Source organism: Bison bison, unplaced genomic scaffold, assembly GCF_000754665.1.
Source record: "Bison bison bison isolate TAMUID 2011002044 unplaced genomic scaffold, Bison_UMD1.0 scf7180017864068, whole genome shotgun sequence".
Classification (NCBI taxonomy): Eukaryota; Metazoa; Chordata; class Mammalia; order Artiodactyla; family Bovidae; genus Bison; species Bison bison.
Window position 1 is genome coordinate 1781926 of NW_011494640.1, and position 11694 is coordinate 1793619.

The following is an 11694-nucleotide window of genomic DNA, read 5'->3' on the forward strand; positions in this document are numbered from 1 at the left end:
AGCTGGAGGGTCTGGCACCAGCTGCAGGCAACGCTGAGAGAGCATCACGTCCTGCCCCCTGCCCCACCACCACCACCATTTTACAGATAAGGAAGCTGAGGCTCAGAAGGCCACACCGGGTTCACGCATAGCCTCACAACTATCTGCCTCTTGCCTCAGCCAGACTAGGGGAGACTGCAGGGGAGTGGCCGCTCATATTAATGAGCTCTGGGAGGCTTCTCTGCCAAGTGCTGTCCTTACCTATCTCCTTAAACCCTCCTCGCCTGGGATGTAGCGACCATCGCCGCAGTTTAAAGATGAGAAAACTGAGGACCGGAGAGAAGGGAAGTGTCTCATCCAAGATGACACAGCTTGGTAAGCTGGAAGTCCAGCCTCTTGCCCCTGACCCGAAGGGCTGACCCGAAGGCGGACAAACAGCCAAGGTGAGCAGCCATGACCACCCCTCAGTCCTGCCTGTGGGACATGATTCCTGCCAAGTCAGGGGCTGGGCCTGGGGCCCAAGCAGCACTGGACTGTGACCTGGAGACACAGGTCAGAATGCTGCTCCTCCAAGACCTAAGGGCCTAGGGCAGGTGCCTCCATCCAGCAGACCCGACGCCCCATCGCTCTGTGGCCAGAGAGCAGCGGGCGCTCTGGGGTCTGCGGCTGCTCTCCGGCCCCGCCTCACTGGGCTCTGGGTTGCCCTGATTTATGTGTCTGGTCTAGGCCTGGGAAGCACCGCCAACCCTGGAGGAGAGGCTGGGAGCTCCCTTTCTCCAAAGCCAGGCCCTCCTGCTCAGACATGAGCTCATCAGGCCCCCTCCCTCAGGCTGGGTAGCGGGCATGCGGCAGACATGAATACAGGGGAGAAAGACCCAGCCCATGTAGAGGCTGCTGGGGCAGGTGGGACCCAAACATAATTCTGGGACAGGGCTCAGCCCACGCCGTCCCCAAACTAGAAGGTACTCCTCTCCCCCACCCCCAGGCCCTCTCCTATTTCTGAACACCAGGTCAGCACAGCACAGGCACTCCATGTTGGAAGGAATTCACGAAGTTTGTATACTCTTCCTGCCCTCTGCCGCCAAGCCTAAGAGAAAGCTCTTCCTGACCAGGTATGAAAGTGGCCACTCTGAGCAAACCTGCAGGTCCAAGGAGCCCTCAGCTGCCACTCAGCCCAGCCTCTGGTCTCATCCACTCCTGGACCCTTCCCTCCGATTCAGCCACCAGGCCTAGCAACTGATCTTCCTCATCCTTCAAACTTCTCCACCATCTCAGAAACCTGTGGGCCCTCTGTCCCCAGGACAGCTTCAGAGTCAGGCAACTCTGGTCCTACCTTGGGTGTGGACACTGACCAGCTGCATGACCTTGGGCAAGTGTCTTTGGCTCTCTGATCTTGTTTTTTGACTTCTGGAGAACAATATTCAGTATACCCCCTACCTCGAGGGCTGAATTGAGGACTTCCCGACCGGAGGCCATGAAGCCCTCAGCACCCTGCTTGGATGTGGAGAATCCTCAGAAGGCACTACTATCTGGCTCATTTTCACCATCTCCCCTCACCAACCCCTCAGGCCCCTGGGCCTCCTCCCTTTGAACAGCATCTGCCATCCCTCCTGGCCTCGCTTTGGGTCCTGTCTCTGTCGAGGCCACCGTGAAGATGCTGGAGCCATGTCTGGCAAGTTCTTGAATCCCCTCATCCAGCCCTTCCACCACACCCGCTCAGCCATTCCCAGGCCCTGGAGCCTGTGACAAACCACCTTCTCCACGCCCACCCCCAGGCTGCTGAAGAAATCCACAGTTGTGCCAACTGGCACCACGACAGATTCAGGGCCACACATCCACTGGGCATGCGGGGCTCCCTGCCTCCCCTGTCCCCCACCTCGGCAGCTGTGCCAGACCTCGACCTCTCTCCTCAAGCCCACCTCCGCCTACTCCCTCTCTGCAACAAGCTGCTTTATGAGAAACTGCAGAAACTTTGACATGGAAGCCCCCCAACCAACACACGCACATCCTGACTTCTTACCATCCCCCTCCAACTCCCAACTTTCCTGCAGTCCTTGTCCTCTCAGAGGCCAGCCCCCATCCCCGTGCTGCCTCTCATTCCTCCCGCCTGCCTTCTCTCTCATCAGCATCTCGTCAGCATTCTCCTCGTGGCAGCCAGGGAGCAGATCTATGCCTCTTCCGTTCTGAGGGCAGCCCTCCTTTGACCCTCCAGCCTTCTCTGGCTACTGCCCTCAGCTTCTTATCACCATCAGTGAGTGATCTGCAACTGGCACTCCAGTTTCTCACCTGCCACGCGCATCCTGCCTCAAATGTCACCTTAAATCTGCTGCAATCTGACTTTGGACCACATCCTTCTGCTGAAACTGTTCTTGACAGAGTCATCAGCGCCCTCCTTGTTGCTAAATCCTATGGACACTTTGCAGGCCTCATCTCACGTGACTCCTCGGCAACATTTGGCCCCGCAGACTCTCCAGCTGGGAAACACTCCCTCCCCGACTCATCCGGCTTTCTCCTCACCCTGCCCTGCCTCCTTGACCGGGTTGGTCTTCCTGCTGCTTCCCACATCAGGAGTCCATACTTTGTCCTGTTTCCCTGCTCCCCCAGGCTTCAATAACCCCCTCAAGATGGTTGCTCCCACATCACTGTCTCCCCGAAGACAGAGTGAAGCCTTCTGTGCGTCACTCCTGTATAGCTTCCTGCCTCCTGAACAGGTCCCCTGACGGGGGGGCCCCAAACTCAATATGTCCAAAATAAGATCATCATGTCCTCTCAAACCTGTTTGTTTCCCATCTTCTTCAACTGGAAAACTCCTACTTGACCTTCAAAACCCAGCTCAAATGACCTCCTGTTTTTGAAGTCATATTCCTCGCTCCCCTAGCAGAGTTGGCTGCCCCATCTTATACATGAGCTGTCATCACAGATGATTCCATCTGGTAACTGAATTTCCCCCGACCCATGAGTCCTTTGAAGGAAGGCTGGGTGAGCCATCTCCCTGACCACCAGTGAACATGAGCACAGAATCCAGCCCAGAGAAACAGCAGTAAACACCAATGGACACACTGCTCCTAGATCCTCCCACCCCATGGGGGTCATTGGAAATGGTCATTTGTAATCTTGAGTATCAGCTCTGCCCTGCAGCCCATCACCAAGACCACCCCCCAGCCTGACATCCATTTGTTAATAATTATTCTGGAAATGCCATTTGACCAGTTGTGAACCCAGCTGAGAGTCCTCTCATCCATCTTGAGTATCAACTCTGCCCTGCAGCCCACCACCAAGACCACCCCCAAGCCTGACATCCATTTGTTAATAAATATTCTGGAAATGCCATTTGACCGGTTGTGAACCCAGCTGAGAGTCCTCTCATCCAGCTTATTTTTAGCGCCTTGGCCATTACTGTTGCGCGTGGCACCCCTCCCATCCCTGACCTGGCATCCACTAAGCCCATCAAACGTAGCCACGTGATAGACCAGCCTGCCTTACTTGTCAGGGGCTCACACTGCTTCCTGTGGCGCCTGCGTCCTCTACTAACCACTTACCGCCCATTTGCTGGCCAGCTTCACCATATAACCAGAGGTGGTGTCGGTGGTTCTAGAATCCACCCCATTTGAAAATCAGAACATGTCCCAGGTCCAGCTCTTGAGCCCCTCTTCTAGCCTCCTGGGTTGGGCCAGAGAGGGTAAGTGACAAGCCTAAGGCCACAGAGCGGGGCCTGCACTGACTGCCCTCCCCTCCCTATCCCTACCGCAGCCCCCTCTGAAGAAAGCCAGTTCTCCCTGCCAGGAAAGAAGGCAGATAAGACCAGGGGTGTCAGCCACTGAAACACACGTTTATTATACATATGCCACGTGCAGGTCCCAGCTGGCTCCGGGCCCAGGGTAGGGCAGGGTGTGAGAGGACCCGGGGCCAAGAGGACACAGAGCAGTCCAGGGAGGGGTGTGAGCACCCCCAAACTGTGAGTGCCATGAGCTGACTGGACCAGGGCTAGGGTGCCTCGCCCTACAACTGATCAGCTTTCCCACCCGACTGCCACCTGGGACCCGCCTCCCAGCTCAATCCTGAACAATCTCTTCACTGTCCTGTTTGGTTTTGAATAACTCACAGTAGGTAATTCCCCCACTACTGCTATGTGCCAGTCACTGTGCTCTGCACCAGCTCATTTAATCCTCATTAGGGCGGGTTTGCCCATTTTACTAATGAGATACTAATGAGGCTCCAAGGTCTCATTCTGCAGAGGCCCGTGTGGGATTCAAACTCTGGCCTGCCTCATCCCACGGCCACATTCCACTGAAGTGGGCTGGCTCTGACAAAATACAGCTCAACTCAGGCCTCCCCAGAGACACCTTTCCTAATTCCCATGGGACCCCATTCACTCCCTCACCCCACCACTGCCTCCGTTCTCTTTTTTCCTACACCTCTTCCTAATCATTCCTTTGCTCTTCGACCCATCCGTCCCCCAGGCGAGCCTGAGTCTCCTCCGTTCAGTTCAGTTCAGTTCAGTTGCTCAGTCGTGTTCAACTCTTTGTGACCCCATGGACTGCAGCACACCAGGCCTCCCTGTCCATCACCAACTCCTGGAGCTTGCTCAAACTCATGTCCATTGAGTTGGTGATGCCATCCAACCATCTCATCCTCTGTCATCACTTTCTCCTTCTGCCTTCAATCTTTCCCAGCATCAGGGTCTTTTCCAATGAGTCAGTTCTTGGCATCAGGTGGCCAAAGTATTGGAGTTTCAGCTTCAGCATCAGTCTTTCCAATGAATATTCAGGACTGATCCCCTTTAGGATGGCCTGGTTGGATCTCCTCGCAGTCCAAGGGACTCTCAAGAGTCTTCTCCAACACCACAGATCAAAAGCATCAATTCTGAGTCTCCTCTGTGGCCTCCAAAGCAGTCCTCTGGAAGCCCAGCCACACACTCCCCTGCTGAGGAAACTTCAGTGCCTCGCACTGCTACAGCCACCACAAACCTCTGAGCCTGGCATGCTCTGCCCTGCTGACCTGTCAGGGCCTGCTTTCCCCTCCCTCCAGGGAGCCAAACTCACTGTGAGGCCAAGTGGGCCAGTGGGAAGGACACAGATTTGGGAGCCAGACAGATGCAGGTCTGATTCCCAAGCATGCCTAGTCTTGCTGTGTGCCCTTGGGCAAGTCGCCTCACTTCTCTGAATTTCCAACTGAACATAGAGATGACACTTCCTAATTCATTGTGAGAATTAAATGATGAGAGATATGGGCCACCTGGAGCATAATAAACTCTTAATGAAAAGGAGCTGCCACCCCCTTCTTGGTATCCCTTGAACATGCAAATGTGTTCCTCCCTCCACTCATCTGTTAATGGTGTTCCTACCTCTCGGAATGCCCTTCCTCTACCTCAATCTGTCAAAAGTTTCTAGATTCCAAATGCCACCTCCTCCAGGAAGCCTCCCTAGACTGACTACACAGAGGTTTGGGCGTGTAGGTCCCTTCTCCCCAGCTGTATCTGTGAGTATCCTGGGCTCCTCTCTCTCCTGGGCCCTAATGGAGGATCTCAATCTCCCTCAACCTTCTTGCACAAATGGCCCAGCTCTGAACTGCCAGACACAGGACAGGCATCCAGCAAGCACCAGATATTCCTGAGGGCTCCTCAACCCCAGCCACACAGGGCCACTCTAGTTTCACCCCAAGTACTGGCAGGCGGGGTAAGCACAGGTGCTCTGCCATCTGAGAAGGACTACACACACCTGCTGCTCCATGCTCCACAGACCCTGCCCCCCAAACTACACAGTGCAGCCCCCTCAGCCTCCTTTGTCATGAACGTGTTAAAAATAACCACGATAATCATCTCTTCCACAGGGAGACAGCAGTGTAATCTACAAAGCAGTCCTCCCTTCCCAGGGCTCTCTACATCCTCCCTGAGACTGGCCTTAGAGCCCCAAGAAGGCACCAACTGACCCCCTGAAACACAGTTCTGTCATGCCCTTCCATGGCTCCCCATCTCAGCAGTGTATCAGGATCTGGGGTTGGGGGGTGTGGGGGAAAGGCCAGGTCAGAGGAAGGTGGCTCTTATAAATTCCAGGCTTTACCTCTGCAGTACAATGCAACTGGGTACATACACCTCACCAGAATCCCAGTTTCCCCTCCAACGACTTCCTCCCCAGGCTGTTGGCCTACCTGCCCAGCCTTCCGACAGAGCTAGCTGGGTCTCCGCCACATCCCCCACGTGGCCAGGAGCTCCCCGAGAGCAGGGACTACGTCTGACTCATCCCTCTTCCCCCACGCTGCCTAACTTCTCGCTTCCTTAAGGCCCTCCACCAACAGGATGAGGTCCCAGTGTTTGGGGGCAGCAGTCAGAGCCTCGGCCCCCATCTCCCACCACTGGGGCTACCATCTAGTAAGGGCTGGTCTACTATAGCCCCCGGTCCCCTGTATGTTCACACACCATGCCCCAGCAAGGGCAGCTTCCTTTACCTTGAAAGCCCTTCCCCTTGCACGGGGCAATGACTTGGGGAGGCGCATAAACGTGCCACGAAATAACACTGGGCCCCTTTCCAGGCCTCCTTCCTGCAGAGTGATGATTTGCCAATCTGCTGGGGAGAGTCCAGTTTGGGCCTGCCGCCCTGATGGAAGTGACCGTACCCCTCCCCCCATTTATAACCTCGAAAATGTCCTGGTTTAGATGATAAATTATATGACCCATGTCACTTTTAATCCTTCCAAATGTATGAGAAAGAAGGTATCTGTGCACTCTGAGACATTACCACCATCCCCAGTATCTGATGGTTTCTTTTTCTAACAAATCAAGAGAAAGGATGAGTGTCAAGCTAGAATCTCTTATTTTCTTTGGTTATCTCCTATTTCAGATAAGTGATACTTCTTTTCCACTTTTACTATATTAAATTTAGAAAGCCATTTGATTTAAAGAAAAAAATTCACAGGCCAGTGAATTCCTATTCACTCCTCAAAACCCAACCCAGAATCACCTTCTTTAGACAGCCCTCCCACCCCTTTGTGGTTTAATTCTCCCTCTTCCTCCTCCCTTGACACCCAGCACCTACATTTATACCTATTGCACTAAGTTCTGACAACACACGCCTATTTATCAGGGGTTTACCACGCGCCAGGCACTGTGCTAAGCATTAACCCACATTCTCTTGCTTAATCCCCTGGTAGCTCAGACGGTAAAGTGTCTGCCTACAATGCGGGAGACCCGGGTTCAATCCCTGGGTCGGGAAGATCCCCTGGAGAAGAAAATGGCAACCTACTCCAGTATCCTTGCCTGGAAAATCCCATGGACGGAGGAGCCTGGTAGGCTGTAGTCAGTCCGTGGGGTCGCAAAGAGTCGGACACGACTGAGCGACTTCACTTCACTTTCACTCTTTAAAATAGCGCCACTCTCCCCAGTTTATAGGTGATGATACAGGGATGGGGAAACATGCCCGTGATCACACAGCTAGTCAGTGGTGGTGTCAGGGGTTGAACCTAAGGCTTGGCAACGTCAGCCGGTGGCCTGGACCACCACTGAACTAGTGGTCACTCTCCCCCACCAGAGGGCAGGTGTGTCCAGTCTACCTTGGATCTCATTCACTCAGAGCCACTCCAAGGCCTGGCACAAACTCCATACTGATGAAGACTCAAAGATGTGTGTGATGGATGGGCTGGGGCTCAGTCCCCTCTGAGATGTCTGGGGCGGGGGTGGGGGGCCTGAGTCCCACTCCCCATCCTACGAGGGAGCACACAGATTTCTAGCAGCAGAGATCTGGCTGGAAGGATTTTCCAGGAAATGTACCACGTGTGCTAGGCCTCCTCCCTACCCTCTCTGAGAGAGGCCCTGACTCCTCCATGTCTGCACCCCAAAAGGCAGATAGGGCCCCTCTTCCTGACACTAGACCAGGTTTGTCAAAGGAAGACAGCAGAGCCTGACTGTGGAGAAGAAAGCCAATCTAGGACTGGGTTAGGCAGGTGAGGGGCAGCTTCCTGGAGGAGACAGGGCTTGAGCTGTGCTTGGAAGGATGGGGCAAAGGATAACCCAGGGTAAAGGGCATTCCAGGTGAGGGAAACAGCCCAAGCAAAGGCAGAGAAGCCAGAAAGCAGAGGGTTCCAGGGCCAGTAGGAGCCTGGGTTGAAAGGGTGAGAGAACTAGAGAGAAAGCGGGTGGCAGCTGGATCAGGGGTGGGGCTGGAATGCCAGGCTGAGGAGTCTAGGCCATAACCGGGGCTGAATCAGGGAAGGGACACACACAGAGAACTGGGGGTCCTGAGGCTCCAGTGGGGCATGCCTTGTCCAAGTCACCCAGCAGCAGTGGCAGAGCAGGATCTGAACCCATTCTTGCCCACCCCAGGCCCAACACTCAGGGGACTTCAGGCTCACCTGGTGGCCATGCCTCTGGAATGGAGCCCGGATGATAGGAACGGTCTGCCCGTAGCATCCGGCCAAGGGTGGGACAGTGCCCTTGGAGGGAGGCAGGGAGTGTGGCACAGGAGGGAAGGGGGTGCAAGGACACTTCCTCTCAGATGTCTCCTGGAGCAGCCACACCTCAAGTTGAGGATCAGTGGGCAGGAATTGCAGGTTGACACCCGGCTCCCAGAAGCTGGGCTCTGCAGCAGGTACCACCTCTACCTACTGTCTTCCAGCCCTGGCCTCAGCCAGCCTCCGTGCCCGTCCTCCGCGGAGCTCCTTCCTGCCTGCCTTCCCTTTCTTCCTCTCCCCCCCCCACCCAACAGATTGCGGCAGCAAGATGGCACAAATTTATGGCTCAACTCACCAAAAATAACAAGAGATCTATCAAAGGCAGTTTGCGTGAAATTAACAGGCGTCTGTACCCTCTTGTCAAATGCACTCGGTTCTGAGGCGGGCCCAGCCATGCCACTCCCAGCCTCATCACTCTCCCAGTACCAACCCAGCTCCACCCTGCTCGGCCTTGCATTGAAACTACCCGGGAGGCCCCAGAGAAAATGAGCACTGCTTGCCTTACCCCGGTGCCTGGCAGAGGGGCTGGGACGGGGATCTCACACTTTCTGTTCACCACCATCCCACCGATCTTGTCCTCAAGCCAGCAGTCCTGTGTGTGCCAGCCAGATCTCCTACAGCTGGTCCAAGTGCTCTCCTGGCCCAGTGGGGAGGAGGTGAGGGGAAGCACAGAGGGGAAGCCAAGGGTTTGGCCGAGGTGATGCCGCCACTGGGCACAGAGTGCTCCGGGTCCTGATGTTGCCACGGGGCAACTCAGATGCCCCCCGCCCCATGGAACAAACTGAATCAAGTGCCCATCATCTCTTGATCCAGAGAGGGTAAGCCCAAGGGAAGAGGTGGTGAAGAGGAACAATATCTTGCCTACCAAGGGAGAGGAAGGGGCTGTGCCAGCCCAGCTCTGGGCACCAGTGTGCCCTGTGAGTCCACTTAGAGCCGATGCCACATCACCACCCCTCCTCCATACAACTCCTTACGAGAGCCCTGCCTGCAGACCATCCCATGGAGCAGCCTGGCAACACGCCAAGCAGAGCAAGGGGCATGAGCTGGAAGCCCAGGGTTGCCTACTCAGAGAAGATACCAGGCTTCATGCCCAGAGACAACCAGCATCCAATCTCCACCCATCCCCAGTCCCAGAGGACCCTGCAGAGGCTCAGAGAATGGTGGGAACAATGATGCCCTTCCCGTCACCGGCCCCCTCTGACCCCTAAAGACAGCCCAGCTACCAACCAACTCCTGCTTCCGGCTTCAGCCAAGCCCAGCTGGCTGCTTCTGGCTCTGTGCTCCACATGGCAGCCTGCCCGGATGGTGCCTGCCCAGGAGGGCAGAGCCTCTCTCCATCCACTGCGGACCACTGGGCCTATGGACCACAGGGAAAGCCAGACGAAAGAACCTGCCCTCTGCCGAGTACAATGAGGGAGCCCCCATATAGTGACAGGCAGTGGCGGCCAGGCAGGAGGAGCCATAAACCTCCTGATATACGCCTGGCGCTCTCCGCTGATGTTCGACAAAGAAGCGAAATTCAATTTCTTCCTGCAGGCACTAAATCCCAAGCCAGCCTCCAGGGCCCATAGCCTGCCCACGGACTGGCTGTCACTCCGATGGCTTCATCGACCGCTGTGAGAGGCCAAGGTGGCCTAGGGGAGAGGCCAGAGCAAGGCCACTGGGCATTTGCCATGGATGGGCATGATGCCAGAAGTCTCACGGGGGAGACTGAGAAGTGGCTCCCCCAGAGCCCTGGGAGAGGCCATTGTCATGATAAACCGTCTCTAATTAAACCAGGGCTATCTCCCATTTTACAGCCAAAAACACTGATGTAAGTAAAACAGTATCTACTCAATGTAACAAAGACGGCTCCCAACTTCCGGGCTCTGTCTCCAAAGCAGGTACTGAACAGTCCTACTCCAGTGCTCCCAGCAGCCCTCACACAAGACCCCTTGTTTCCCTGTCAATGCTCTCAGCCTGATCCAGAAGGTCCCTTCTGACTTCAGTCTATGCATGAAGCCTCCTGATGGTTGGCCAGCACGTGTTACCCCAAATGGGGAAACTGAGGCCCAGAAAGGGGTGGGGGTGGGGGAACTCCCTGTTAGTACCAGAGCTAGGAACCACATCCCAAATCTGCCTCCCTCCCATCCCCACGTCCTGAGCCCCTGGCCAGTCCCTGACCCATTCAGCAGACACATAGGACCCAGCTGAGGGTTTCGGGGCCTTGAAGCTGCAGGAAGGAGGGTCGGCAGAAGGTGGCCATGGCTGCGGGAGCTGGGGTGGGAGGGGCAGCAGGCAGGACTCAAGGGCTCGGAGAGCTTTTGCCCACTCAGCAGGAAGCTCCAGCAGCTGGCGGCCTTGGTCCCAGAAGACGTGGGCCCAGAGGGGAAAGACAGAGGATGTTGGGAGCTGAGCCAGGTCAGCCCTCCAAGGCAGCCTCAAAGAAGCTAGGCCTCTTCACATTCTTCTGCTCCTTCCTCTGCCCTGACCCTGGGGCCACAAGCAAAACTCACTGACCCGTGTGGGCAGGAAGACGTCCCTGCACCCTGCCTACTCCAGCCTCCAGGCAACCTTGTCGGCTTGCAGTGCCAAGGCCTGCTGCGGTCATTCCCAGCTTTGAGCCTTTGTACACGCTCCTCTCTCTGCCTGGAATGCCCTCACCACTGCTTTGGCTTGGCTTGTTTCCGCTTGTCCTTTTGATCTCTGCTCCTGTATCACTTCCTTCAGGAAGCCTTCCCTGACTGCCCAGCTAGGGTCTCCCCTCCCTGGGTTTGTCATGCTCCTTTGCTTGATCTGTGCCCCCATTCATCCACCCAGAATGCAAACTCTTCCAGAGGGAGGTCTGACCCCCACCCCACTCCACTTTGGTGACTCCCACACTTGGATACGGCAGAACCCAGAGGGGACACTGGTGAACAACCACATGCACACCCCAGGATCTGCTGAGATGGGCATCATCAGTCCTCCAGACACCCCTGCCCCACCTGGGCCCTGCTCAGACTCACCATATCTCATCTCCGTGGTGAACAGATCATTGCTGCTCCCCGAGTGCAAATCAGCCTCGGCAGGTGGGGCGGGGCCCCCGGGCACCAGGGCATTGGACAGGGTGTGGGCAGCAGGCGGACCAGGAGGCGTGGTGGTGGCCGCGGGGCCGGCCCCCGCCTCACCGGGGCAGCTGCAGCCCGGCTGGGCGAAGCCACAGGCCCTGCCGGCCGCGCGGCTGCACTCCTCACTCCAGCGGCAGAGGACCCCGCAGGTGAACTGGCTGGGGGTGGTGTTGTTGATGAGGAA

At 56.1% G+C, this 11694-nt stretch overlaps 1 protein-coding gene across 1 annotated transcript in view; it reads right to left on the minus strand.

Annotated features, from left to right (window-relative positions):
• Positions 1-11694, minus strand: part of BAI2 (brain-specific angiogenesis inhibitor 2) — a 39904-nt gene that overhangs the window by 20270 nt on the left and 7940 nt on the right. Inside the window, exon 3 of the mRNA XM_010837082.1 lies at positions 11409-11668. Within this exon, the coding sequence (XP_010835384.1) occupies positions 11409-11668 (260 nt within the window). The remainder of the gene's footprint in view (positions 1-11408; positions 11669-11694) is intronic.